General features: G+C 43.2%; 1 protein-coding gene across 1 annotated transcript; it reads left to right on the top strand.

Annotated features, from left to right (window-relative positions):
- Nucleotides 1-1,248: 1,248 nt before the first annotated feature.
- calcrla (calcitonin receptor-like a) lies at nt 1,249-26,239 on the top strand. The gene is made up of 13 exons (XM_076746712.1): nt 1,249-1,369; nt 16,118-16,225; nt 16,910-17,063; nt 17,194-17,304; nt 17,914-18,026; nt 18,745-18,836; nt 18,942-19,068; nt 19,297-19,450; nt 19,733-19,793; nt 20,159-20,225; nt 21,007-21,225; nt 21,901-21,942; nt 22,583-26,239. Exons 2-13 carry the CDS (start codon nt 16,151-16,153, stop codon nt 22,802-22,804), a joined length of 1,437 nt encoding a protein of 478 aa, XP_076602827.1. The 5' UTR covers nt 1,249-1,369; nt 16,118-16,150; the 3' UTR covers nt 22,805-26,239.
- Nucleotides 26,240-26,950: the final 711 nt, after the last annotated feature.

Raw genomic sequence — 26,950 nt, 5'->3', positions numbered from 1 at the left:
AATTTGAGTTACTTTTTTTTTTTTACATAAATACATAAAGTAAATGATTCAGTATCATTAGTTCCTGGCAGTATGGAGAATGATACAACAGGAGCAGTATTTTTCTATTCACTTCAATGACCGTGTGCAGTGTGAAAGGTGTCCCTCATAGTGACAAACCCACAGAGAATTATCACCCGACTCTGCAGTTCCCCTCAGCTCGACTGAGTGGGCTCTTCAAGGGTCTCTCAGCTCACTGTTTCACTCTTTAAAGTGATCAAACTGCTCTGATCAGCAGGTTTTCCAGCAGCTACAGGAAGCTTCTTCCAGTGAAGGAGCTCTGATAAACCCGCTGTGCACTAACCTACCAGCCCAGCACCGACCGACGAGTTAGCATAGTAGAGATTTTAGCTGCTAAGGAGCAGCACACTTCCCTCAGGAGTTGGCTGAGAACAAAGCAGGGCTAAAAGGAGAGTGAGTATTAGACTTACATTCATCAAATAGCCAGATATTTGTCCCCAAATCAATACTAATGTTGCTCTGTATCTGCAGCATGTTGCAATGCTGTGTTCCTGGACTTCCCTCGCCCACCGCCTCCTCGACGACGTCGAGGAGGCGGTGGGCGAGAGGAGGACGTCAGCCATGCCTACATCAACCCCTCTCACCCCCTGCATGAGACGTTAAGCATGCTGTAGCCTTCTGTAGTTGATTTTATTTTGTGTCTTTTTATATATTGTTGTTAACGGCTAGAAGTCTTATTTATGTTGTCTATTAGCTATTTATATTGTAAGGGGGTGTGGGGGGGATCTTAGACATGCCTACAGTTGGGCCGGTTTCTAAAAGTCTGGCTACGGCCCTGACTTTCTTCATCACCCATTCCAGGACTACAAATGTGGGCCAACGGCTGAACGTCATAAACTGGACAAAAGACAGGATGCTAACAGAATGCACCCTCTGACTTGCCCATGAGTAACACACTGCATCCCTTCCAGCTGCATGGAGGCTGTGCAGGTTTTGCTGGTGCTGCTGGAAGGGGGGGTTGGGGGGTGGGTGACAAAACGAATCTGACTGCATGAACCACATTTGAACAACACTAAATGTTCTTACAAGCGCGTACTGGAGTGTGGGAGTGGAGTGGCAAACCATCCTGCGCTGTGAAGAACTCCCCGCAGCTCGCAGGTCCTCAGCTGTGGGCTCCGCTGTGGTGATGTAACAGGAAGTAGTGGGTTGCCTTCCAACGTCAACCTGACAGCCGCCTCAGCTGCGCTCATTGAGAGCCGGAGATCCGCCGTGTCTGGAGTTCTGCGCCGGAGCCGGAGACTCTTCAGGGATCGCCGTGACAGCGTGTTCCAGCTCAGACCCCTGCGCCGCTGCTGGATAGTATCCTCGGGTAGGACGCGCCGACACGCTGTGTGAACTGTGTGCGCCGCGCTGTGTTGCTTCCATGTTTTCTGAGCAATTTGAGCTGCAGTAACGTCGAGTAGAATGAATGTGGAGCCGACAATGCGTTTGGGTTCATCGCCGTGTGTTTATCGAGGTCATTTCAACCGTGTCTGCGTGGATTACAGAGCCGCGGCATGTGCATTAACAGAATGTCCTCAATCCGTCAGAAACGTCGGAACACCGCGGTGGGCATCCGTAAGAGGGTCCAGATAATCTGGATGTGGAAAATCTGGATGTGACAGAAGGATATGGTGAAGCAAGAGTCCTTTGTGCGGTTTGGACACCGTTAGGCCATCCAAGCGCGTCGTGCTTGAACGTTTATAGCATTCTAAATATACAGCCTATATTTACTACATAGTTTTCGTGAGATATTCGGACTCACCTCCACCAGCTCTACGTGATTCACGATGTGACAGATTGTACTTCGAGTGTAGCCTTTATATTCATAGTTTACGGCAATGCGTAAAAGCTTTTGCATCGAATAAAACCGCGCAGCGTTCGTTAAACGCGCACATTACATGAACATTGTTGATAAATTAAACTCCAATGATCAGTGTAAACGTCGGCTCGCACGCATGGCTGATTCAGCTGTGGTTTCCTGTGCAGCCACGAATTGCTCCATCTACCAGACATCCATTCTGCAGATTAAATGATCACATTAAAGAATATAAAGCGATGGAATACGCGCAGCAGCGGTAAATCAGCTCCATTCAGCGCTGAGGCTTTGATGGTCACTGCTTGCTAAATCATCTGCATGGTTACATAAGAGGCAGATTTGGACATGCTGGAAGTTTGTGGGCTGGACAGTGAAAACGAAAAGAATGATGATGGTGAGTGAGGGTGATGATGATGCGTAGGAGGAGGGTATGATAACGGTGGTCACCATTGGCAGAGGATACAGATGCGCAGAGTCATTTGGAGGGAGGTGGCGGAGCAGAGCGGTGTTACGTTGCCAAGTTTGTGGACTTTTCTGTCACCACGTCAGATTTGATAGAATCCTGCTGCAAGCTGTGCTGCAGATGTCTAGATGTTCCCAGATAGCCTGTTATGTGCATCACAGTAACTACAGTTTAATTTGGCCTTGTCATGTTGATGAATGTGAAAGCCGAGCAATTATCAGGAATCTCGTTGTGTAAAAAGGCAACAGGTTTCTTTGTGCTGTTTTTATATGCTGCTGTGTCTCTAAACTTTGTTCTGAATTGTTTTACATGATTAAAACACTTTTTTTTTTAAAGACCATGTTTAAGGAGATACACCCAGTTCCATTAAGAAGGATTGTGCTCTATGCAGAATATTGAAAACAGAAACGACCCTTAAAACCCGTCAAAACATCACAGGTTAAAGCTCCTGCAAACATGATTTAAAAACTTAAAATCAAACAAGCAGAAAACAGCGTTATTAGGTCAACACAGCAAACGGCCCCACGGCTGTCATCACATTCACACGTCAAACACGTGACACAAAAACGACATAAACACAAAACCAGAAATCTCTCACGTGAAATAACTGAACTCTGTACTAACTCTGTGTAACTTTCATCACCAGCCGCATATCCTGTATGTGAATGAGCTTTGAGCAGTTCTTTTCCTTTTATTTAAGGCTTGACCAGGTCAAATTATCCAGAAATTCACAAGAAAAGAAGTCAGAGGTTTTTTCTGCTCTCATAATCTGCTGATCACCATGATCATCACCTCAGATTTATCTTCACACTTGTACTTAAATATGAACCATTTGATTAATCATCAACTTGATCATACTTTGCAAATTGCCACAAATATTCAGAAATGCCAGAAAGTGAGCTTGGTAAAAGTGGCTTTTTACTTCTCTGTCCATGCATGTCAGCAATCAGGACACTTTGGACAATGAACATGTCAAAGCTGCCAGTTGGCAGCGCCGTCAGATGAGTCTGTGAGGCCTTTTCTCTCTGACATCTTTCAAAGGCCCGGCATTACGCTAAATGCTCGAGCTGATTGTGCAGCGGGAAGTGCCGTGCAAGCCATCAGATGCAACCCACAAACTTCTCATGCTGAGCGTTTACTGCCCGAGTCCAGAAAACAGCTATTAAATGTGGGCGAGACAAAGGTCTTGGCAGCATAGCTCCCAAAGCCCTCTCCATCTCCATGGAGTGGTGGATCTGTTCCTAAAGCAATGGCATTTAGACGGTTGTGCCAGTGGAATCTCATTCACACTGTAGCTGTCACACAGGAGCTCTGCGGCGCATCGGGGGTTGGATTTAGGATCTTTGCAATGAAGGGGTGATTTTCTGTCTCCCTTCCATTGACGAGCCGTTGTTGTGGTATTAAAATGGCCATGTGGACACTGTATGGACGTTTTGCAGTGACTGCATGTGTGTTTAGCTGGTCCACCGTCCTCCAAGCTCCACTGGCAACCAACTCTGATGAGTGCAAAGGCCGCGAGATTCACAGTCACAAGAGTAATGATGATTCTCATGAAACTTCAGCCCTCATAAATCATCAAGGCACACTGGGCTTCTGCAGCCTGCTCCTTATTGATTTACCTCCTGTGTTCCTGGTCCTGTTGTGGACAATTTCATATTCTTCCAGCATCTTTTACTGTCCTTCAAACTCATTCAAGTTGAACCTTCATTATGTTTCAGCTCAAATCAAATCAGCAACACCAGCATACATTATATGTTTTTTCCTGTCTGCTTACCCCAGGCTGTTATCATATTACACAAAAGCACAGTGATGCACATATGTGCCGGTCTCAAAGCGCTCCCCTCAGGTTCTGGATTCAGTTTCGGGGATGTGAGACCTTTTGAGGTAATTTTTCCGCTCATATATTATGGAGGGTCATTTTTCTTCCTCTCCAGTTTAATTTCAGCACACAAGGTGTCGGGCGAAACCTGTCATGGGCTGATGTGCTCAGAGGCAGCATCTGGGGAGCTTTGTCTGTGTGCTGCAGATAGAGGACAGTGGAAAGAGGCTGTGCGGTTTCTAAGGGTGTTCCATGTTTGTGTGAGCTAAACAAACCGTCAGTGACACAGGCTTCCTGATTTACTGTGTGGGAGGGGGCTCCTGGCTAACAGAATAGAGAAAATGGTCCCTGGGAAGCTCGGTGCATCTGTTTGCTTTCCAAAGGTGAACCTGCACTACCTCTTTTTAATTCTTGTGACATAAATACATTGAACCCTTCACATGCCAAGACTCCCTTTCCTGCCAGTATACGCTGCTTTGGACCATTCCTCCACCCTGCATTATCTGCTGCTTTGAGCAAATGTCTGCAGCAGACATTTCTGCTCAATCTCCAATTAGCTAACTTACTCTACTGTGAAAATGTGACTGTTATTATCATCAAGCTCAGGCTGCCATAAGCTGTGCCAAACACTCCTCCATATTATTACAGTTCATTGGTTTCCAAGGTTAATAACAAATTACTTAAAAAAAAACCTGTATTTTATTGTCCATACTCTTCAAATTGGTCATGATCTCAACTCATTTTGCAGCAAGTTATTTTTGCTAATTCATGAGCTTGCAGCACATAATGTCTTGTTTTTGTAGTCTTTGTACCCCTTGCAATGTAACATTATTCACAACGGAAGGGTCAGTCAGCTTTTTAAAATAAAGGTTAAAGGTTAAAATCCAACTGAAATTGCATGTTTAATTTCTGCTGCTGTGTAGATATCTGCTCTCTAAATCACATGGTCTGCTCTCTCCTGAGAAGAAATATGTCTACCCTAAATGTAGAAATTTATATAATATATTTCTGGTTTCATGATGGCATCGTCTGTCTTTGCAGTAAAAATAGAATAGGGCTTTTATTCTTCAATGTAGCATTTTTTTTTTGAGTGTGAATAAAGGTTATATCATGGAAAGCCATTACTTTTCTGCAGCTGCATGATATAGTCAGTTAAACTGTTTCATTTTGAACAGTTTTTGTGTTGCAGACTGTTTTTCAGCTTGTGTTTCAGTCTAGTGTCACACTAAATACACGATAAATGCAACCTGAAGCGTATTTTTGTGCTTCAAACTTTTATTTTTTTCCTTTTTATGTGCACAGTTACATTGATTGTTTGTTAGACGCTGAGTGCTGCTAAACCACAACTGACCTGCCTTCACCCAAATGCTAATGCGGTCAACACTGCTAACGTGCCAATTTCCCTATAGCCAGACAGAGCCGTATTAGCTCTCCTGCTAATGTCTCCCTTTTGTCTAGCTAGCAAACATGATCAGGTCTTGTCCTGCACCTTCACTTCTTGTTGCTAGCTTCTAATGCCAGTTTGCATGCTAGTTAGCTAATTGCCAGTGCGCTGCAGCCTGCTAAGCAGTGCTATTTTCCTTAATTCATATCCACCTGCAAGTTTCATCTTACAATCAGCTCTGTTCTGTTGGTGTCAAAGGAGCCTGCTGCTGTATGCCAGCATTGGGGGTTGTTACCAACGGTTTTCCCAATGCAGTTTTATAAAGTTTTTCGTCCTCAAGATCTGTGTACTTTTCATGGTAGCACCCTCATGTAAGCATTTAAATGTTTTCGTCACACGAGCGCGAGGCATACAGAGGAACTTGAGAGCCTGTTAGTAATGACGTGAATAGCTCCCTTGGAGGTCAAGTCTAGGGCCCGCAGCGAGCACATGGAGGAGATTCCTTGGCTTCCTGGAGGCTGTTTTAAAAGTGAATTTGACCGAGCTCCATGGTTATTTTTGTCGTGACAAGACCGGTAGGGAACCACCCTGTCTTCACGGTTGATCTGGTCAAACTCTAATAAACGCTGAAACAAGTGGAATCAGATCTTGAGGAAGAGCTTCTAACATCCTTACCTGACAGCTTTTCAGTGGACGGCTCTCTAACTATCTGAGTGCTCCTATGGTGTTTTTTTGTTGTTGTTTCTCAGTCTCTAAAGTGTGTCACATTGGGAATTTGAGAATTCCTATTACTGCCACAGAATATGAGTGCGGTATGGAGCTTTGGAAATGTCCGGATGGATAGAATGACAGTGAACATAAGGAGGATTAGTGTGTGGTGCTTGACGAGCTTTCAGAGAGGTCCCAAAGGGCATATGTCCGGGTTTATAATGTTTCCACATCCAGAAACGAAATAGCTGATAATTGAGCTGAAGCGTCACTGATCAAACCCAGTGATATGAAGAAGCGTTTCCCTCTCCCCAAATAAAATCTGAAAGACCATGTCGACACCCGTTTAAACTCTCGGGGCAGATTTTGCCCTGATAATCGCCCTTCGGCTGTGTGCCAGGTTAATGACGTCTAATCTCTGCAGCAAATACGACCATGAAACCAAAACCTGTGAAAAGCTGCAGCCAGTTAGGAAGCGTAACTATCACACCGAAAGGAACAAAAACCCTGCTGGAAAAGCTTAAGCCATTGTGTGAAGCTGTCAGCGTGTCAGTGCACTTGATGCACTTGACGAGGAAAATCAAGTGACCTGTGAAAATGTGGTTCCATGTAGTGGAAAGAATTGGCGGAATTAGCCGCACTTTCCCACCAGACTGTGCTGTGAGCCTCAGGTTAAGCAGCGAGCACATACCCAGTGGGTTAGGCTATTTAAAACACAGCCCAGAAGCTATAGCTACATCAAAACATTTACATTAACACCAAGGAGAATGACTAGCAGCTATGCAGGTGCAATGGACGGAGGAGGCTGGTTTATTTTTACCCAGTGTATTTTTATCGAGGTATTTGTGCTATTTTTTCCTTTGCGTAGACTAGAGGCCTCTGGAATAGGCTCCTTTTTCAATGGTAAGGCCTCTCGTACTCTTAACCTCCTTTAAGAGTAACTGAAGACAGCCGTGGTGTTTGTGATGTTTGAATAATGATGGCATGGTATTGAAACTAATGCCGCTTTAGTTTCAGAGGGGAAATGATGACATGTCTGTTGTCAAACAGCAGCATGGTCATATCTGTTGGACATTTTGGTTGGTACCACTCTCATGTCTGTGGGGCAAATACGTCCCTACTGCCAGCACCTCTAACGCTCACTAATTAATACGTTAAATCTTGTTAATCTGTACAAAAGCCAAAGTGTAAAAACAACAAGTTGTGGCTTTCTGGAGAGATACTTCCTGGACTTGCTGGTTGTTTTTGCACTTTGGTTTTGAATGGATTTAACAGCTAGACGCCGTGTTAATTAGTGTGCTTTAGAGGTGCTGGTGGGGAATTTTGTGACCTTTGATCAGAACTGGGCAGTCCTGAAAGAAGTACTCAGAATCTAAGTATCAAGTAGCATAATATTGAAATACTCAAGTGAAGTACAAACTGAGCAAGTTTACGCAGTTACAGGAGCCAGTTGAATATGAGTGCAGTCTCATGTATGTCATATCCCTATTACCACATTCAGTATATTCAAGAGGAACAAAAATATGATGAAACTGGGCTTTCAAGCATCCATAAAAAAGCAGAACACAGGTGAGTCATACTGTTCTGAATGTCAAGTACGTGTTCGCTTTAAAAAACGTCTGCCAGTTTAATGCGAGTTTTGAAAACATTATGAAGCAGCTAACAAATTCCCAATGATGCCAAATATTCAGTGCCTGAACTCCACAGTCGCTACATGAGTCACACAGCAATTTCATGTACCGAGGGGAGAAGTCTGAAAAACAGCCAAACACGGCAGCATTATCAAAGAGGAACAGTGGGCAGCAGTCACAGCTCCCGGGTGGAGATACTGTAGATACACTGTTGTTGTATCAGGACTGCTTAACATCCCAAAACTACGTCCTCACAACTGGACGCAGAAGTAAATTAACACCTGCTGTGAGTGCTGTGGCCTCATGATTGTCCCTTCCAAAATGCTAAAAAAGGGCCTCTGTAAAGTAAAATTATGAGCTCATTCTGTCTGTTTTTCTTCATTTTCTCCAGCTTTCAACCAAAGAATGCAACCATTTGTAAATGAGCTGTGCTCACAAAGTGTTCCCAAGTCCATGTAGTAATATCCTTTATCCATTCACAAAGTCAGTGGCAAACGACTGAGCCTTTGCATTATGCCCCTTTCATACCCAATCATGATACCATCACCTGTTTACCTCCAAAAACACCTGTTTGGAACATTCCACACCTTTGCCAGTCTTTTGTTGCTCCTGTACCAATTTGTTTGAAACATGAAACCTAATAATGCAGCTTTAAAGTTAAAGACAAATGCAGCCACACTGATCCAAAGTCAGCCAATGTCAGACAGAGCATTGGTATATGATGATGCTGCAAAACCACAGATTGCATAGCACCTGCCCATAGCAGCCAGAGTAAGGTTACTGTGAGTACTGTTCAAACAACAACGCTTAATGATTGGTTGATAAAGGCACAAGAGCACCATCAGCCGATCCGCCAACCCAGCCCCCACATGTTCACTCTGCCTTGCCATAAACAGGGCACACTATGTTCTGAACTGTCACTGAATGTTGGCATTGGAAGAAGATCGTGTGCGACAGAATCTTTCAATATTCATAAGTCCTCGGGATGCTGCGCTGCGTCATCTGCCTCAAAGGCATGACCACCGTGCATGGTCATACATCTGATATCTGACATCATCAAACAATATTTAGAACCAGTGTGAGCCTCCCCTTTCTAATTTCACCATGAGCTCCATTAGCATCACAATGAAGTCTTTTCCCCATTTCAGCACCGTGGATGTAAGTAGATCCATGTGCTCGCCCCGAGAACGCTGGCATGCTGGCAATGAGGGCGTGAATGCAGTGACATGAAGGCTTCGGCATCTGGGTTGTTGTCCGTGCTGCGACCGCTCGAACACAACCTCCCTCTTGCCATGTTAATGCAAAGAATATTGCGTGCATCAGCGCGGCGGGCGGACTGAGAGTCGAGGAGGTCCGTTCATGCAACAAAGAGGACTCCTCCCTCACATCTGTGTGGGATTGTTATTGTTTTCCCTGACATCTGGTGGTGCCCTTGGCAACTTGGAAGCTTGCATGAGGTCTGCTCTCATGTCCTGGCCTTGGTAACATCAACGGCTGAGATGTTAGAGTCTAATTCAGACATTTTTCCAGTCACATGGGAGAGATTATCTAAATGTACAGCTGAGCCCATGGGAAATGTCCACAAGCTATATTTGGTGTTGCTGATTGAGAGAGGAAGCTCTGACCGTGTTTCCACGTCGTCCTGAAAAGCTTCTCCTCCTCCTGTTTCTTTTATGCACAAGCCCAGCATCTCTTGGAGACAGCTATAGGTCCTTTTTAGAATTTCCTGTTTCATAGACTCCCCTCTATCCACACTCTTCAATCACCAGCTCTCATTGTGCTCAGAAAATGACAGAAAACAGCGGGAGGCCAAGCCGGCTGGAAACTGAACCCGTTCCTTCCTCCCTGTCCACATCAACACTTCCCATCAGGATCACTCACATTTTTTTTTTTTTTGTAAAATAAGAGAAGATGTACAGCTCGTGCTTTTTTATGAGACAATAATTAGTAATACAGGCAAGAAAATACAGAAAAAACAAGCATCACAAGGCACAGAAAGTTAACATTTTGACAGAATCAAAGAGAGGTTATAAATAGTTTTCTATGGTCTGCATTGATGTGACTTTAACAGCAAACATATGTAAGCAGAGACAGTTCAGCTGGATGCAGGATGCCGCCGCGCTCATTAGTTTGGGGTGAAGTGCTGCACCAACACCTGCACTCCTCAGGCTGTTTCCCAACAGGCGTCTTTGTTAAGGTAACGTTAGCCTGGCTGAGAAAGCCACGGACCCGGGACACGTGTCGCACGTGCTGCATGTAAAGCGAAACTGCGCTCGTTGGTGTCGAGTAAACGTGTCAGGATGCAGAGTGCGGTGAGAAAGAGTGAGCTGGTGTCACATTTAATCATTTACTTATCACAGCCTGGATTTTTCCCATGATGGGACGCAGCACACATATGCGGAGAATGTTGAAATATCTCAGTGGGAGCGGATCACGCTGCCAAAGGGGTGGTGTGCATTCTTACATCAGCGCATTTATCCAGTTGTTCATAGCTTCTTTCTGACATACAAACAGTTTTGTTTTTTTTTTCCCCAAACTCGTCATGAGGCTGAAACCAAGATATTATTAACCCCCCCCCACCCCCAAGCCACCCCTCCCCCGCTTCATTCACCAGCTGTAGACCTTAGGTGCTGGACAGTTTCCCAGCTACTGAACAATTCAGTGTGAGGCCTGTCACTGCTTTTTACAGCCAAACCAATGCTGTATTTTTAGGCCAATACTAATATTAATATCTGGGAGTTCAAAAAAATCAACTGATAGTAATAAGACACATATTGAGCAGAATATTTGACAGTGTTTGAATTAATTTGTCAGTGCTCTCTGACCCAAACCCACACAGTGTATCTTCAGTAAAGATATAAAGACTGATTCTGCTATATTTATTTGCTACTGTCATATTTGTTGTTTTTATATATGCTTACATAAATCTAAGAGTGCTTGCAACACGACCCTGAACCAAAGGCTCCTGCTGTTTATTGACGTGAAAACACTGTAAGGCTGCAGGTCATTTGAAACTAGATCCACAGCGTTATTTCCTTGCAGGGTATTTTCTTGTCTCTTGTTTGTACTTACACCAGTGACCAGTTTTGTATTTGGCTTTAACAGGCCATGGCCATGACAGCGGAACCATGCAAACGCTGCAGTTCAACAGTTTGTTTTTGGCTTTCTCACCAGATGCTGCTGGATGCACCAGAAATGTGAATGTTCAGGAATGTGTCTTGACAGCATTAACAATAATAACAGACAAAAACAGCACATAGTTTACATGTTGATGGTCAGTGCTTCTGCATGCACTGACTTCATCAATTCTCATGGCTACTCTGCTGCAGTTAAGCCTGTGTGTTGCTATGTAACGGGGCAGTAACACAGTTACAGGCCCTCACCCGTCTAATGGACATCCAAATGCCACTGAACTTGGAGCACGGGGCGCCAAACATCCTGTTAGGACAGAAGGATGTTTACAGCACGGCATCTCCGCAGGGACGGTGGGAGTTAAGTACAGGCTGAGCTCTGGCACTAACAGCTGTTCTGCACACGCTGTTTTTCCAGGTATCTTTCTCCACGCTGGCGGACGTAATGAGTGATGTCAGCTCTTGTGCAAAGTGTACATGACTAACCACTTCTGTGAAACCCTTTGAGGCACTACAGATAACAGTGGACCACCCACAGATCGCACTAATTTGTGGTTGGATGAAGTTGACCCAAACAGAGTAATAATCAAGTGTTGTGCCTCTGTAGAGGCTGCCCTCTCACCATCATTTATGATTTGGACTCCATCACATTGCCGCTGGTGTCTGCGTACATCTGTGTGGAGGTAGGAGAAGAAAGTTATGGGTGACATTTTGATAGCTTGACATGATACACAACCTGAGAGATTCAAATAGTGACTGCTGTAGAAAATAACTGTCGATCATAGAGCAGAAAACGAGTCTCAAAGATGTGATCTGCAGCTGGCCAGGAGGGAGCAGGCGAGGCATTCACTCTGAGGATTCCTGCATCGCTCGCAAGAGGCTGTGGACAGTAAAGCCAGCAGATAGCTTCTTATTGGTTGTGTTTTTCAATGATGTCTGATAACTTCATTATTTCATAAAAAAGACAAGACTGGTGCTTTTTGCAAAAAGTGGAGTTTAAATAGTCGCACTTCTGGATGTTTATCTCACCTCTAAATTGCACCGGCCGTGGAATGTCCCCCTCGCATCCACGACACGTCCGACTGAGCTGATCGCTGCCATTCAAATCAGTGCGTGCGACTCCATTGGGCGCACAGCGCATCAATCTGCGCAGAGCAGATCGAGCGAGACAGGAAGTCAGACACTGGAAGATGTAGTGAACGTGGTAAATTTTCACAATAAAACACCCTGTGAAGACCCTGGTCACGCATCAACAATAACCGAAATTAAAACAGACAAAAAAGGAAACCATTTAACTGCGAATCCTACTTACCCATGATAGAAGAGCAAATATCAAGGAAAAATGACCAGAATAGCAAAATCTGAGCAAGATAGCAAAATAAGGAAGGCACAACGCTCTGCTTCTGAAACACTTCCAGTGGGGTTTGCCACTGCATGGAAGATGGATCAAATATGCGTTGCATAGGCAATGCTATGGAGACCCATGGAGGCCCGGTGGAATCTCGGGGTCAGAAGTTCATGGAGACCAAATCAGAGCTAAAAGTCAAGTTAATATGGAACTTAGATTTGTGTTCTAGCCGGGAACAGAGCTCCAGATGACAGTGTGACATAGACAGTTTGCAATAACAATTTTAGAACGTGATAATATGACAGGGCTGTTGGTCTGTGTGCTGGTTTTGGAGTTCTGCTGCCCCCTAAGGGCCAAAATAGTTCAATACAGCTTTAAGTTCAGGAAACGTGTTCATGGTAGCCTACAGTGTGTTTAAGGTTGAGCTGGCACATAAACAGTGAGCATTAATGGTTATTATAAATGAATTGCATGCTGTGGGACAAGAGGAGACAGGGTTGGTTCGGGACACGTGGAATTGAAACCATATTCTCTGAGCTGTGCTGAGCGTCATTTGGTTTGAATAAGGAATAGCTATTTGAAACAAGTTTTCGAAGAGAATTGAAGAAACGAATGTGTCTTTGATTGGGAAGAAGATATTTAAGATCAGCCGCTCTTCACTCTTTGATCGCATTCATCACCCAGAGCCATCATTAAAAAAGAGCTGGCCTGCTGGTGTTCAGTGTCAGCCCTAATCAGCATGAAGCTGCAGAGTGTTGCAGTGTTTGCCAGTGTCAGTAACATTGACCGTTGACTGTTTCCATCATAAACAAGGTATTTATGGCCGACGTGAAGAAAATGTCGTGCTGGAAATTCCCATAACAAATGGATTCCATTTAGAAGGGAGGGGTCAGGCTTTTTTCTTCACCACCACCTTTAGGATTAGTTACGTGAAAGAGGCAATAACCAAAGAAAATGGGTTGAGAAACAAATCACAGCTCGCTATAAGCAGCATCCAAGCAGCTATTGGGAAAGCGTTCCGTAGCATCCGCTCAGTGTTGCTGTCAGGCGAGGTGTATCCTCTGTAACGGCCTGCACAGGTTTTGCCAAGAAGCAGTGAGGGAGCTTGGAGGAGGGGAGCGCAGTGTGTGCATCTGTCTGTGTGCGTTTCTGGGTGTTTGCATGTGTGACAGAGCAGCTGATCTTTCCCTGGCTGTTTCTAATTTGCACATCGCCATAATGTTTTACAATCCCACTTTCAGTAAGCCCCTCCTCTCCCCAGTGTAATACAGATTTAACTCTGAGCAGACTGGAGGAGGCACGGGGCCAGTGCCGCCCCCCCCAGTGATACAGCTACAGGCAGACTTTGACTGGGTCACATCTCTCACTGATGTACTGACTGATGCCCCCCACTTTGCCTTCTTTTCCTCCTCTTTCAGTGTGTTGTAAGACGTTCTTGTCAGTGAAAATGGTTTGTTTTGGCAACAAAACAATGATAATCGAGCTCTGAGCAAAGTGAAGCTGTGTGCAGCTGCATTATTTGCATAAGTAACAAAAGTATGTAGTTATATATATAAACAACTCATACAAAGAAAGTTATATGAACATTTTTCTGTTGGTTTTTACTTTAAATGTAAATAAGCTCCAAACACAAATACCTGTTTGAGTCCAAGGATAAACATTTTATGGACAGGAGGTTTCTGAGCTGAAGGAGAGGTTTATTTTCTTGGCATATTGAATATTTTCCACCTGCAGCCTTCATACTCTTCATTCATTCCTGCAGATTATGGCACAGAAACAGTTCATCTTGTTCATCTCCTCATAAATTACTCTGTTTTTTAATTTTTTTTTCTAAGCCTTGTGCAGGCACGTCTCATGGTGACGACTCATGGAGGTTTCTTCTAAGCCACAATAAACAGTTTGAACCTGTAGCTAAAAAAACAACAACCTGGTAATCTTAACATAATTAGCCTTAAAACACTGCATTTGCATACGCTGCATACTTGTCAGTTTATCATTAGTGACAGAAAATGGGCCGTGTGTCTCTTGAGTGCATTTTACTGTTTTTCTGTTGCAGCGTTGCTTTAGCTGCTCCATTCCACCGAATTTAATTAGACGTGAGATACAAGTGATGGCCTAGTTCCTTCGGGTATGAAAGACGTTATTAAGTTCCGCTTCTGAATGAGATGTAATCCACTCCTGAATGCCGTGCACCTCCATGTATGTCACTGGGTTCAGGTTCTCCCTCCCTGCCTCTCGCATCCTTTCCATCTCTTTTTGTTCCTCAGCTGCAGGGAGTAAAAATGCTTGTAACATAGTTTCGCGCTGAAAGCAGTGCTGCTAAAAGAACCCAGCCTTGTGATTTGGAACAGGTATTCTAACAACGCTAACAACCTGTTTCTGGTTACCTTGGCTGGCAGGATGGAACTATTGGCTCGTGTTGTGGTTCATTTACGGCAAAAATAAGAAATAAAAAAGCAGGAAGTACATTTTAAGACATTACAGAACACCAAGAGAGGAAGCCACAACTACGGGCTTCAAACACAAAGCAACAGGTGGCTGTAAGTGGCACACAGAACCTCCAGAGTCTGAAGAAGAAGAAGTGGAGCAGTTTCAGACGTGCCGCTCTTTGATAGTTGAACGCCAGCTGTAGCAGGCAGGCTTCAACTATCTAAAGCTACCCGAGCATTAGTTCACCCACCGCTTTGCACAGCAGATTTGTACAACCTGGCGGATATGTTTCCATTTGAATTTTGTCTCATCTGCTATGCAGCAGCAGCGACATGAAGTCCCAGCGGCCTGCAGCTTCGCTGCAAACAACTCTGCGAGCTTCCGCCTTGATGAGACACCAGCATCACCTTTAAAAATGAAGTGCGCAACACACCCGCTAACTGATTTAAACCTGCTGTCGCATTTCAGAATTCATGACAGAGCACGAAGGAGATGCGCCTCACAAAACCCACAGCAGCAGCGCGAGCATGAGGCTTTAAGACCCAGCTGTGCTGACGTGACTTTCTGTCAGGGAGCCGGAACTTTGTTAGATCGATGGCTTTTTGCAGAGCTGATTCCAGCTGTGAATTTTGTCAGCTGTGTGCATTAAACTCTTGCTGACTTCATTAAGATTATTTTGAGCATGTTTGACTTTGAGAGTCTGGTCAAAAAAGGTCACTAAACTCTGACAGAGTTCATGAAACGGTAAAAGGACTGCATTTACAGAGCTCCTTTCTAGGCTCCTCACCAATCAACTCACCATTCACACTCATCAGGGCCACGCTTTCCATGTAGAGCGTCCCACGATGATTCTGTGTCAGGGAACATTTTGGGGTTCGGTATCTTGTCCGGAGACACTTGGACATGCAGAATAGAGGGGCTAGGAATCGACACACCGACCTTCTGATTGGTTACCCAGAATTTTATCTGCCATTTCATCCAATTTGTCCTCACTTTTCCTCACTTTAATTTATTAGTGTTACAGCATTGTGATATTCATTAATCTGCTGTATACAAATCATCTTCAGTCAAAGGTTTTTGATCTTACGTGCCGCTTCTGCTCAGAAGATCTGTGTATGTTGTTAGAAATGCTTCTGAGGGCTGTTTAGTCTAGGTTTCAGCAATCTTGGGGTCTGTTCTCAGTTTAATTGACTGTGACGGCGAATTCAGAGGCAACATTTCAGCAGATAAGAGCCAGTGGGCGAAACATTTATCAACAGAGGGAGAGATGAGGAGCGCCGTGAAGTGGCCTTTATGAGCCGATTTTATTTGATGACAGGGCTTAATTGTTCACTCTCCATTCCAGATCTGCGGCTGGTAATCATCAGCCAGCTCTGACATGGCCAAAAGGAAGATGGACGGCATCGGACGGAGCGGGATGGTGGCACTCATACTGCTGTGTAATCTGACAAAGGTAATCTGACGAGCAAATACTGAAAACACACTCACATGAATTACAAGTTTACATGTGCAAAGAAGTCAGATTTGTCTGTATCTGGTTGTAGAAACCACAGATTGTGTAATTTATGCTAATTATGTGTGAGAATAAGTTTGCATGCAATATGCTTCATGACTGTGCAGCCTGTGGAGGCTTTTGTTTGTTAGATTTATAATGCAGAGACAGAAGAAGCCACAAGGTTTGCACATGAATCTAAATTTTAGAAATACTCCTCTTCACTATTCAGCTGAGACTTCATTTGTCTTATTGAGCCTGATGTCAGTCTCAGTTTACGTTGGAGACTTTCTGAAGGATTAAAAAGCTGCTTCAGGTTGGGATCTGCTGTGCAACAAATCATCTGGACGTATCTCGTTGGCAGCATTTCTGCATAGATTTCATATTTTCCGTGGAGCACAAATGGATTTAATGGAGGCTTGTGTATGTTAGACCCCCTTTCCTGTCGTTCTAATAGGCTATAATGACTGTCTTACTTGAATACATCTGAATAGAGTCACAAAGAGCACTCAGACGAAATTGGGTCCAGACACATGCTCGCACGCAGATGCGTTTTGTGAAATGAAGCTCAGCGTCTGCTCGTTGTTCTTTTTAAGGTGTGAATAGATTAGTTTGTTTTATAACCTTTTCTGTCCCTCCTGGCAGATTTTTGTGAAGGCGAGCCTGGAGGTCAACGAAACCCAGCAGCAGCATCCAAACAACGTCTACCATGACATGGGACTCACCCGCAACAAGATAGTGACAGCACAGTTTGAGTGCTATCAAAAGATAATGAAGGACGTTCCTCAGAGCAGAGAAGGTAGCGTGATGTGTTTCATGTTTCTGAACTTGGCTGAATGGCGGTGAGAAGTAACCACGATACACTGCTCCAACACACCACATTATTAAACATCTGAAAATCCTCACTGACGCCTTCTCTGTGGTTTCAGAGCCCATGTGTAATCGCACCTGGGATGGCTGGCTGTGCTGGGACGACACCAGGTCAGGTGTTATCTCAGAGCAGCACTGCCCGGACTACTTCCAGGATTTTGATCCTTCAGGTAAGATCTGAGGGCTGCAGTAGCTCTAAAGGTGCATTTGGACCAATAGACGTATGAATGGAAGACTGGTCAGAATCAAAGCAGCAGAGGCAGAGATATCCTGACTTTTACTGTCGGTCAAACCCCAAAAATGCCTGCTCCTGCACTTCCCGTAATGCAACATCTTCCCACATCCCATGTTTGTAATGCAGGCTTTTGATAGCAGTTTATTAGTAGAAGTCTGCATGACAAATAAACTGATCTTCATTGGTGGAGTGTCCCTTTAAATTCCCACACATTAAAGCTCTTTGTGTTTACGATGCAAGCTTTGTGTGGTCCGTAATTCGCTGTGTTTCCCTGTTTGCTGTGGTTTACATGCATGATATGTTTATGGCAGTACATTAGTTTTAATTGCTGGAAGATTCTGAGCCAAAACTTAAGTACAGCACATCCTTCGACAGGATATGTGTAATTAGAGTCAGTCCCTCTGATTGCTGCTGTCAGTAGTTTCATGTGTCTTAATGTGCTTGTTTGTTTCGTGGAGTTTCAGAATATGACTTTAGCTTCATGAGGCTACCGGGGACAAATCTTAAAAAAAACAAACATGTATCTGTAATTTTTTACCCGCAGAGATGGTCACAAAGATTTGCACCGACAGTGGTCATTGGTTCCTGCATCCGGAGAGCAACCGGACATGGACCAACTACACCCGCTGCAATGAACACACCAATGAAGGCAGAGTGGTGGGTCACTTCAGGAAATGGCACCTTGAATAGAAAGAAATGAGTCATGGTTCACGCTGACCTTTTAGCAGATGTCTGGGCAGTTATGATGAGGTGATGAGAGAAGAGTAAACTAATGTGGCAGCAGTAGACAGATGTTTCTTAGACATATATTTAACACAATTATACACAGATGTGATGCTCTTGTGGCCTGAAGTGTCCTGAAATAGTTCTGCTGTGGAGCTAAAAATGTGTAGTTTGTACTTTGGGTGGCTCAAGAGAAGAAATAATGGGCTCAAAGTAATGAAGTAAAATTAAAATGGTTGGCCTGAAAACCTAATGGCAGTCTTCTTACTGTAACATATGCTTTGTGTAGGTGGGAATTTAGGCGATTCTAACAGAAAGAGCAGGGCATTGAAACATTAGACGTCATCGTCTGGTGATTCTAATTATCCACAGCAAATGGAAATGTGGCCATGGCAGCATAATAGACCAAAGTGTTGATCAGTGAGAATTTTTACATTACAGCGTTCTCCAAGGACCGTGAATAAAATTCAAATCACTCATTTCCTGTCCAGAGTAATTACATTAACATGTACGTTAACATTTGATGGACTTAATGTACTTTTACATCATTTCAGTGTAATTCTTCCGTAAATTAATTTACTGCAGGAGTGTTTTCTCACAACATGAGTGGTCGTTAAGAGATAATCTCATTGGGTCTGTTTTTTCCTTCCAGACTGCAATGAATCTTTTTTATTTAGCTCTCATCGGACATGGACTCTCCCTGACCTCCCTCTTCATCTCCCTCGGAATATTCTTCCATTTCAAGTGAGTCAGCCATCCTCGTCTGAACATGCTTTGCAGACAGGCCCTTCTGATTCTTTGCTTGGTTTAATATCACCTTGATGTCACGTGGCCTTTCTCTTCTTGCAGGAGTTTAAGTTGCCAAAGGATCACCCTCCACAAAAACCTCTTCTTTTCTTTTGTCCTGAACTCTGTGATCACCATCATTTGGTTGACCGCAGTGGCAAACAACCAGGAGCTGGTGCAGAGGAATCCAGTGAGTTTCTCTATTTATTTATAGGTTTTTATTATTGTTCATTCCAATTTTTACACTCGTTTTGTCATGCAAATTTTTAGTGTTTGAACATAAATCAGAGTAGAAGCTGCCCTAAAGACTGCACTTGTCGGTGGAGGCTTTGATTGATTTTTCAGTTCTATAATAACATTAATTTACTGCGCAAAGAAATAACAGTCCACATTCGATATGTGTGTTTTTCTCCCTCAGACGAGCTGCAAAGTGTCCCAGTTCATTCATCTGTACCTGTTTGGCTGCAATTACTTCTGGATGCTGTGTGAGGGAATTTACCTGCACACCCTCATCGTGGTGGCTGTGTTCGCTGAGAAGCAGCACCTGATGTGGTACTACCTGTTAGGCTGGGGTAAGTCAATGGCAACATGACTGTTGTCCTTTTTTCTTGCCGCATAAACTCAATGACAAACACAATGCATTTCCTGTGACTTCTTCATAATAAAAGAAAACTCATGTTTCGCCTGCTAAATGCTTTTAATGTGAAGGTGCAGCAGCAGAAAATGTAATCTCAATCACCATTGTGTTATCTCATTCAGCGATAGATAGTGACTGAATAAACATTTATTTGATTGAAAATGTGTGATATTACGACTTCATACTGCAAATTATTATTCTAACTTTTTGTTTGCAGGCTTTCCTCTCATTCCGGCTTCCATACATGCCATTGCTCGAAGTTACTACTACAACGACAAGTAAGCGTTCAAGTGCATGCTCTGCTACAGCAAATATTACAGCTTATAGTATTATAAGTAGGAACAGAAACGACCAAACAAGAAATATAAAAATATTGGTGAATTGTGTAGATAAAAGTACAAGTAAAACGATTAAAATAGCTGATTTGGCCAACATAAAAAATAAATGTTGCTGCCGTTTGTTTGTCTGCATCTTGCAAAGTTCAACAAATCATCCACCTCTGGCTGGTAGCTTCTCTTATCAATCCCTCTGATTATGCTAATTAATTCCTCTGAAGAGCCATCGATCTGAGTCTTGGCTCAGCTGTCATGTGATGCATTGATACTGCTGTGTAAACTTCTCTCTTTTGTCTTCTCTGCTGTAGCTGTTGGATTAGCTCCAAAACATCGCTGCTCTACATCATCCACGGCCCCATCTGTGCTGCTCTCTTGGTGAGAAGCTTCACTCTTTTTCTTGACACCGATCAATTACAGCAAAGTAAATCTCCATAATGCCTGTTTACTGAACTGATTTCTTCCATATTTCTCTTGGCTGACTGTTGTTATTGTGCAATGAGCAAAAAAAAAAAGTCTCCTTTTGCCTTCTTCCGAGTGGACACTGTGGGGGGCCTGAAAGCAGGACAGAGTTTCGTAGCATGCATTACTACGTTTATCTTGTGAAATCGATGCATCTGCCCCTCTGAGGATCCACCCACTGGTCCCCAGACTCATGCTGCATTCGAGGAATTCACCTAATCAGCAAAGCCGGGCACGTTTCAGAGAAAACTGGTCCCTTAAGACTCTGGCTGGACTAAATGTTCAGCACTCAGACAACCCTTTATAATGATTTCTTCAGGTTTCAGGCCCCGAAAATATCTTGGTGTTGTTTTGTTCATAATAGATTTAGACTCACACTGGACAGTGCAAGAATTAGATTATGTGACAAGTGAGTTTTTGTTTCAGCAGAGTAAACAGTAAAACATTTATATTGTTTATACAGACCATCATAGATATGATTTCCAACCTGTAGCCATCAAAAAATACCAACCTGTTCTTTATACCTTTGGCTTTATCTGTCTTCTGTAGTAAGGTCTTATTCACTGCAGCATATTTTTAAGGTATTAATGGGGTGAATTTTCAACTCATCCGCAGGAAGTCTTTAACCAGCTGTCAGCAGCTAATAGCCAGAGCATTATGCTGATTCATTGATGTCCTCTCCGCTGCTACCCCACAGGTCAATTTGTTCTTTCTCCTAAACATTGTCCGAGTGCTCATCACCAAACTGAAGGTGACCCATCAAGCCGAGTCTAGTCTCTACATGAAAGCGGTGCGAGCCACCCTCATCCTGGTGCCTCTTCTGGGAATTCAGTATGTCCTGCTTCCCTACAAGCCGCAGGGACGCGTCTCCTCTGAAATATACGACTACATCATGCACATACTGATGCATTACCAGGTGAGACGATGGTCAGGGTGAGGGTTTGAGTTGCGTGGTATTTTGTCAGCAGCTCGATCATGTGGTTGAACACGTGTTTTAGCTGTGGCTCAGCAATGTCCTAGAACATTTCCATGTAAAACAGAATACATAAATAGCTGTACATTATGTCATATCCTGGATATATTTTTAGAATGCTATTCAAGGTTTACAGTCTGTTGCATGCACTGCACACACAGTCCTATTGTTCCTGTACATTTTCTTAGTATGCATCTTGATTACATGTTATTGGCCAGACACTTATCTTACTAAAATGAACTGTTGCCGGGACATAAACCTCATTATTCTCTCAGTTCTTCAGTAAAACCAGTCCCATCGGCCTCTGGCTTTGTTTATGTAGCGCAGGGAAGAACAGCAGGAAGGAAGGCATGAATTATCTGAGATGAAAGGGGCTGAAATCAGTTGGACGTTAGCGAGGCGTTATCTGATCATCCTGAACTGTCCCAGCTTGGGCAGAGCAGGGAGAATGTCTCGAGCAACAGGCTGAATCAGCTCACAAAATGTGTCCAGTTTCTCTGCTTCACAGCACCTTAGACCTTCAAATGTCACCTACAAACAAGTGATTATTGGTGCTTAAGACCAGTTACTTAAACGTGTGTCGTCTCTCATTTTCACGTTTTATTTTGTGAATTTCAGGGTCTGCTGGTGGCCACCATCTTCTGCTTTTTCAATGGAGAAGTAAGACGGGGTTACGCCCTTTCACTGTATTTTTTTTAGACCTGCATGCACACACTCATCCACACTTCCCCTTCGTGATCAGGGACAGAGAAGGCAATTTCCTCTGCGTGACCCTGTGAGCAGGATGGTGAACCAGGGGAATGTCTTGACAGGCTCAGCCCTCCAGGGTTTTGCTGAGGATTAAAGATTATTTACTTTTAGCAAGCAGTCATGGCCTACACACTGATTGCTATCAATAATTCAGGTGATTGACCTGCATATATTGCCTGAAGTGAGTCTGAAGAGTCCAAAAGCTTCAAATGTATTTACAGTATATGCAAATTGTTTTAAAAAAGCACACAGGTTTCTCTTTTCCAAAAATGATCTGCATTGCAAAACGCTACATGCAAGAATAGTTTCTGCTTTTGTTTTATGCTAAGCTAGGCTAATCGTACCCTGGGTGTAGCTCCATATCGACACACAGACATGAAACTGACGTTGAACTGCAATAAGTGTATGTCCCAAAATGTTAAACTCTTACTTAAAATCTATGACGCACAGTTGTGTTTGTGTTGTGTTTGTGCTTATGATTCATTAGCAGTTCCATTAAAAAAGGAAAACTGAACTTGAATATTAACACATGAAATGTTTCTCGGGTTAGGTCCAAGCAGTTCTGAGGAGGCACTGGAACCAGTATCATATCCAGTTTGGCAGCAGCGTAGGAAACCACTCGGATGCCCTGCGTTCAGCCTCCTACACGGCCTCCTCCATCACCGAGGTGCAGGGCTGCTACAGTATCGACTGCCACACAGAACACATGAATGGCAAAGGCTGCCACGACGCAGACGCCTCGATCTTAAAGTCAGACAGCCCCTTCGCCTGACAGCAACACCCCCCAAGCCCGCTCGCCCCACCACCCCCTTAAAAACTGCAGCATGTTAAGAGCTCGGTGGCAACCAGGGAAACTTGCCTCTTCCTATAGATACAATGTTGGAAGCAATGAGTTTGGAAAAGGATTTTGCACCCAGGCACTCACCCACCTGAAGGAAACCGTCACCTGTCTGTCACAGGAGACACCGGCCCTTTAACAGTACTGTACGGTGAGCTCGATACAACTATTCCTGCGCTGTGTTTTGCTAACTGTTTGCAACCGAACTGCTTCTCCTGGATGAAGATGCATTCTGATAATCACAATCTTGTTGCGATCTTTCCGCCTGACAAAAATTGTTCGAAAATGGATGAATATTAACTGCTTGACTGTCCTTTTTTGGGGTCATGTTGTGCACAAAAGCCTTTGGTTACACTGTAAATTCTTTTGACATGGTTAGTGCCAAAACCAAAAACCCTTGCCTGCCTCATTTATTTTTTATATTCAGTACAGAACCAGAACGAAGATAGGATGTCTAACAGGTGCATAATAATATATTAAAGCTATATTATATCTTTCACATGTTAAACTTAATTTATCTGAACATATTCTCTTGTTTATTAAATGAAATTGAAATAAATACCATACAGTATTTATTACAGTTGACATTTTTGAATCAATATGACTTGTTGCCAGCTTCACCTAAATTTTCAATGTATTTCTTGTATGTTTCAGTGTTTGTTTCAATGTGTACAGTTAATGTGTGCTGATGATTTGCAGAGTCATACCGTTAGCTTGCAGATTTCATCATGCTAATGTTTGAGCGTGTTTAAGTGATCCTTACTGACATCCTGTAAACCACATGGTTGGTTGTAATGTAACATTTTGATACAGAATTATCACCGAGAAGCCATCGTGAAATCACATGTGCTCCAGTCTCTGCTCATTATACTCGAATGTAACTGAAGTTTGAAGACCTGGTTTTGAACATACATGCATCACATTCCCCTTCACTGCTGTCTGTAGCCTTACTCTTCTCAAATTACTCAGCTATAACAAATATTTAAGCATTTCCAGGTGTTCAGACTGAAAACAGCACTGTGTTAAAATGCAGGCAGCTCCTTTGGAGAAAATGAAGTACAATTCAGGAAAGCTAGTTTGAGAGATGCATCCATGACTTTTAAGAGATCTATTTGGAGATTCCATGTTGATGCAGTGCAAACTGGTGGCTGCAATAATTCCTCCCTTTGTTGTGCATTGCAAAATCCACAGGTGCAGAAATGCATTGTAAACTTCAACTGAATCTATTATATTTAGACAAACCGGTAGTTTTTTTTTCTAGAAAAACAAAAGGGGTATTTTCTAAAAACAGGGCTATAACTAAAGAGGATGCCTGTCTCATTGGCTAAGTCACACAGCTGAAGTTCAGTGTAGTTAGTATGGACTAGTGTACATCAACTGTATGTAAACATACATATCACAAGTATTGTATGAAAGTGCCAGTGTGTACAATTAAGGGGAATTTAGGGCAGAAATGGAATATAATATTCATATAAGTATGTTTTAGTTAGTGCATTTTGTTGCACTATGTTGCATGTTTCTACAGCAGAAACAGGCAAACCAACACTGAGTCTAAAGAAGCCTTTCTCATGCACACTTGGAAGGAAAGGGGGTGGGGAGGGGTATTCAGCGGTCACAATCTGCAGCCGTCGATTCCACTAAATCCTGCACGCTGGTCCTTTAAGACAGATGTAAAAAAATCCAAACCGATGCAATGAATAGTGACGATGGTGGAAATCGTTTTATCGTCTTTCTCAGCGATTTTTAGGTGGAACGTTGATGTTGTCAAAAAAGAATGTGTGCTTGCACATATTTGCTCGGCCAGAGCATTGAGTTCCAGATGATGCTGGATTGCATTGCGGAAAAAGTTGAGGCGGGTTAAACTTTTTTGCAGGACGACCCTGAAAAAGCTGGGTCCTCAAAAAGCTCATTGAAATGAATGAGTGGGCTGCCTTCTTTCATGCAGGGCTATTGTCAGTCTGAACACAGCCTTATTCAGTATGTGCGATGACGTTGTCATGTCTCACGGAAGCTGTGCAAAGAAATTGTGCAAAAAAAAACAAAAACATTGTGAAGCATTTAGCTACAGCAGGCTGGTCAGAAAGCATTGCATTTACTTACAGTCGTGCTGTCATTTCATTTCATCCACCCAAACCCAAAACCTCCATTCACTCCTTTATTCTTTATTTTCACACATCGTCCACAGTGCTGGGAACAGAAGTCACCATCAGCTGGTGTAAATATTTTTGTACATTTTGCGTTTCTGAAAAGAGGATAAGTTGAATGTGTGTGTGTGTGTGTGTGTGTGTGCGTGCGTGTGCGTGTGTATGATTTATATTTACAGTATTTATGAGTACATTATCCTCTGAATCATTCAACCATGAAGCATCCGTCTTATGTGACAGTGTGTGGGGCGTTAATAAAGAAGTTGTTTGCTCTTCTTCCATGTTTTACAAAGGGGGTGGGGGGTGGGGGTTATTAACTGGGAGCTCGCAACAAGCTGCTGTACCTGTCGGCTCACATTAGCATCGTTGTGTTGCCTGTATTTTGGACGTGAAGAAAGAAAAGTACCACTTCCTTCTTTGTAAGCTGTCCATGCCGTATCAGCACAGCAGACATAAACACGTGTCCTGTCTGTGGAAGCGTGATGCGAACACTCACATTCAACGTTTTCTTCAGTGCATCAGTTTATGGCGGATGAGTCATCCCTCACATCGCTTGCTATTCATTTGTTATGATAATTGTGGAATATCTCCATTTTCTCATCAGTGTCTGATACAACTGTGATGATTTCCATCGCTCGTGAAAAAGTATTGTTAGCTGCCAATGTCTGAGGTGAAGGGTGACTTCACAGGAACATGCTCACAGTGTTCTCAGCAGCAGGTATCATGCATACAGCTTTTTTTTATGTCAGATCTGCAGGACAGTTTCTCCATTTAGTCATAATCTATACAGCCTATATTTACGGGGTGGCAGTACTGATTTACAGCAAGTGATTCATGTACATGACAGCATAATGAAGTAAATCAAGTCATTTACTGTGTAGTGATGCATCATAATCGTTTACGCAGTAATTTCCTCACAGCGGTGGAAAAGCCTCTTGGCAGATGTCGTAACTCCTCTGTACCATTTAAGTTTTGTATTTATGAGTGAAATGTTTTCATATGACTCTCCAAAAGGTTTGTGAAGTCCCCAGTGACAAAAGCATTATGGACAATGTCTGTAGTTTTTGTTAATACTGTACTGTATTTAACTTTGGTAGTCTTGACACATTGACTCCACACTACTGTTTGAATGTAACTGGTTGTGTTTTATTCTCTGGATGTGAAAAACATATATATATGTATGTTTTTTTTATTATTAATATTATTATTTTACTGAATTAGACAATGTTGCTTTCTTGTGTGTATCTGCATACTAATACAGTATAGCACAGCACCAGCCATCAACTGTAGTACTTTAATTTCTTTGTCTTAATTGTGAAACTACTGCACAATATTGCTGCACACACACCGTCACTCACGTTGGTCTGTTTTTCCTTCGGACCATGTATGAAGGCTGGTCCAGCCCAGGTTTACTGAATTGCTAGTGGTTGGTGTTTAAGATGTGTTTTCAGGAAAATCTTCATCTTGCATTAGTGACCTGCAGTAGATGTGCCAGTAAATGAAGAGCACAACTCTGTTTAGCTAGTAATGAGTTAGTAATCAGCAAAAAGCAAATCCATTGAGCAGAATGTTCAAGACATTACAAATGTTCGATATCATTCGTGCTCGTCTCATTGACTGTGTACAATATGTGTTAAATCAAGTCGGTTAAATCGTTAAGAACACGTCACTGATTTATGTAGCTGATCTGACACCTCTGCAGCTTCGAGGTCGGCCGCAGTAATGAGAAACATCTGCCGCGCTGGTGGAGTTCCCACAGTAACTGTCAAACAGAACAAACACACTTTCAGGTCCCCGATCCCTGTCGCAGCGAGTCGATGTGGAAAATTCTAGTGATAACAGGCTATTATGACCTGAATTACCCAATTTGCTGTGAGGAGAAATGTTCAGCGCATCAGCCCATTTTAAGTGGAGATATAGATGATGGCTCGACAGC

Source organism: Chaetodon auriga, chromosome 13 (genome assembly GCF_051107435.1).
Source record: "Chaetodon auriga isolate fChaAug3 chromosome 13, fChaAug3.hap1, whole genome shotgun sequence".
Lineage (NCBI taxonomy): Eukaryota > Metazoa > Chordata > Actinopteri > Chaetodontiformes > Chaetodontidae > Chaetodon > Chaetodon auriga.
This window is presented reverse-complemented; position numbering and strand designations above follow the sequence as displayed.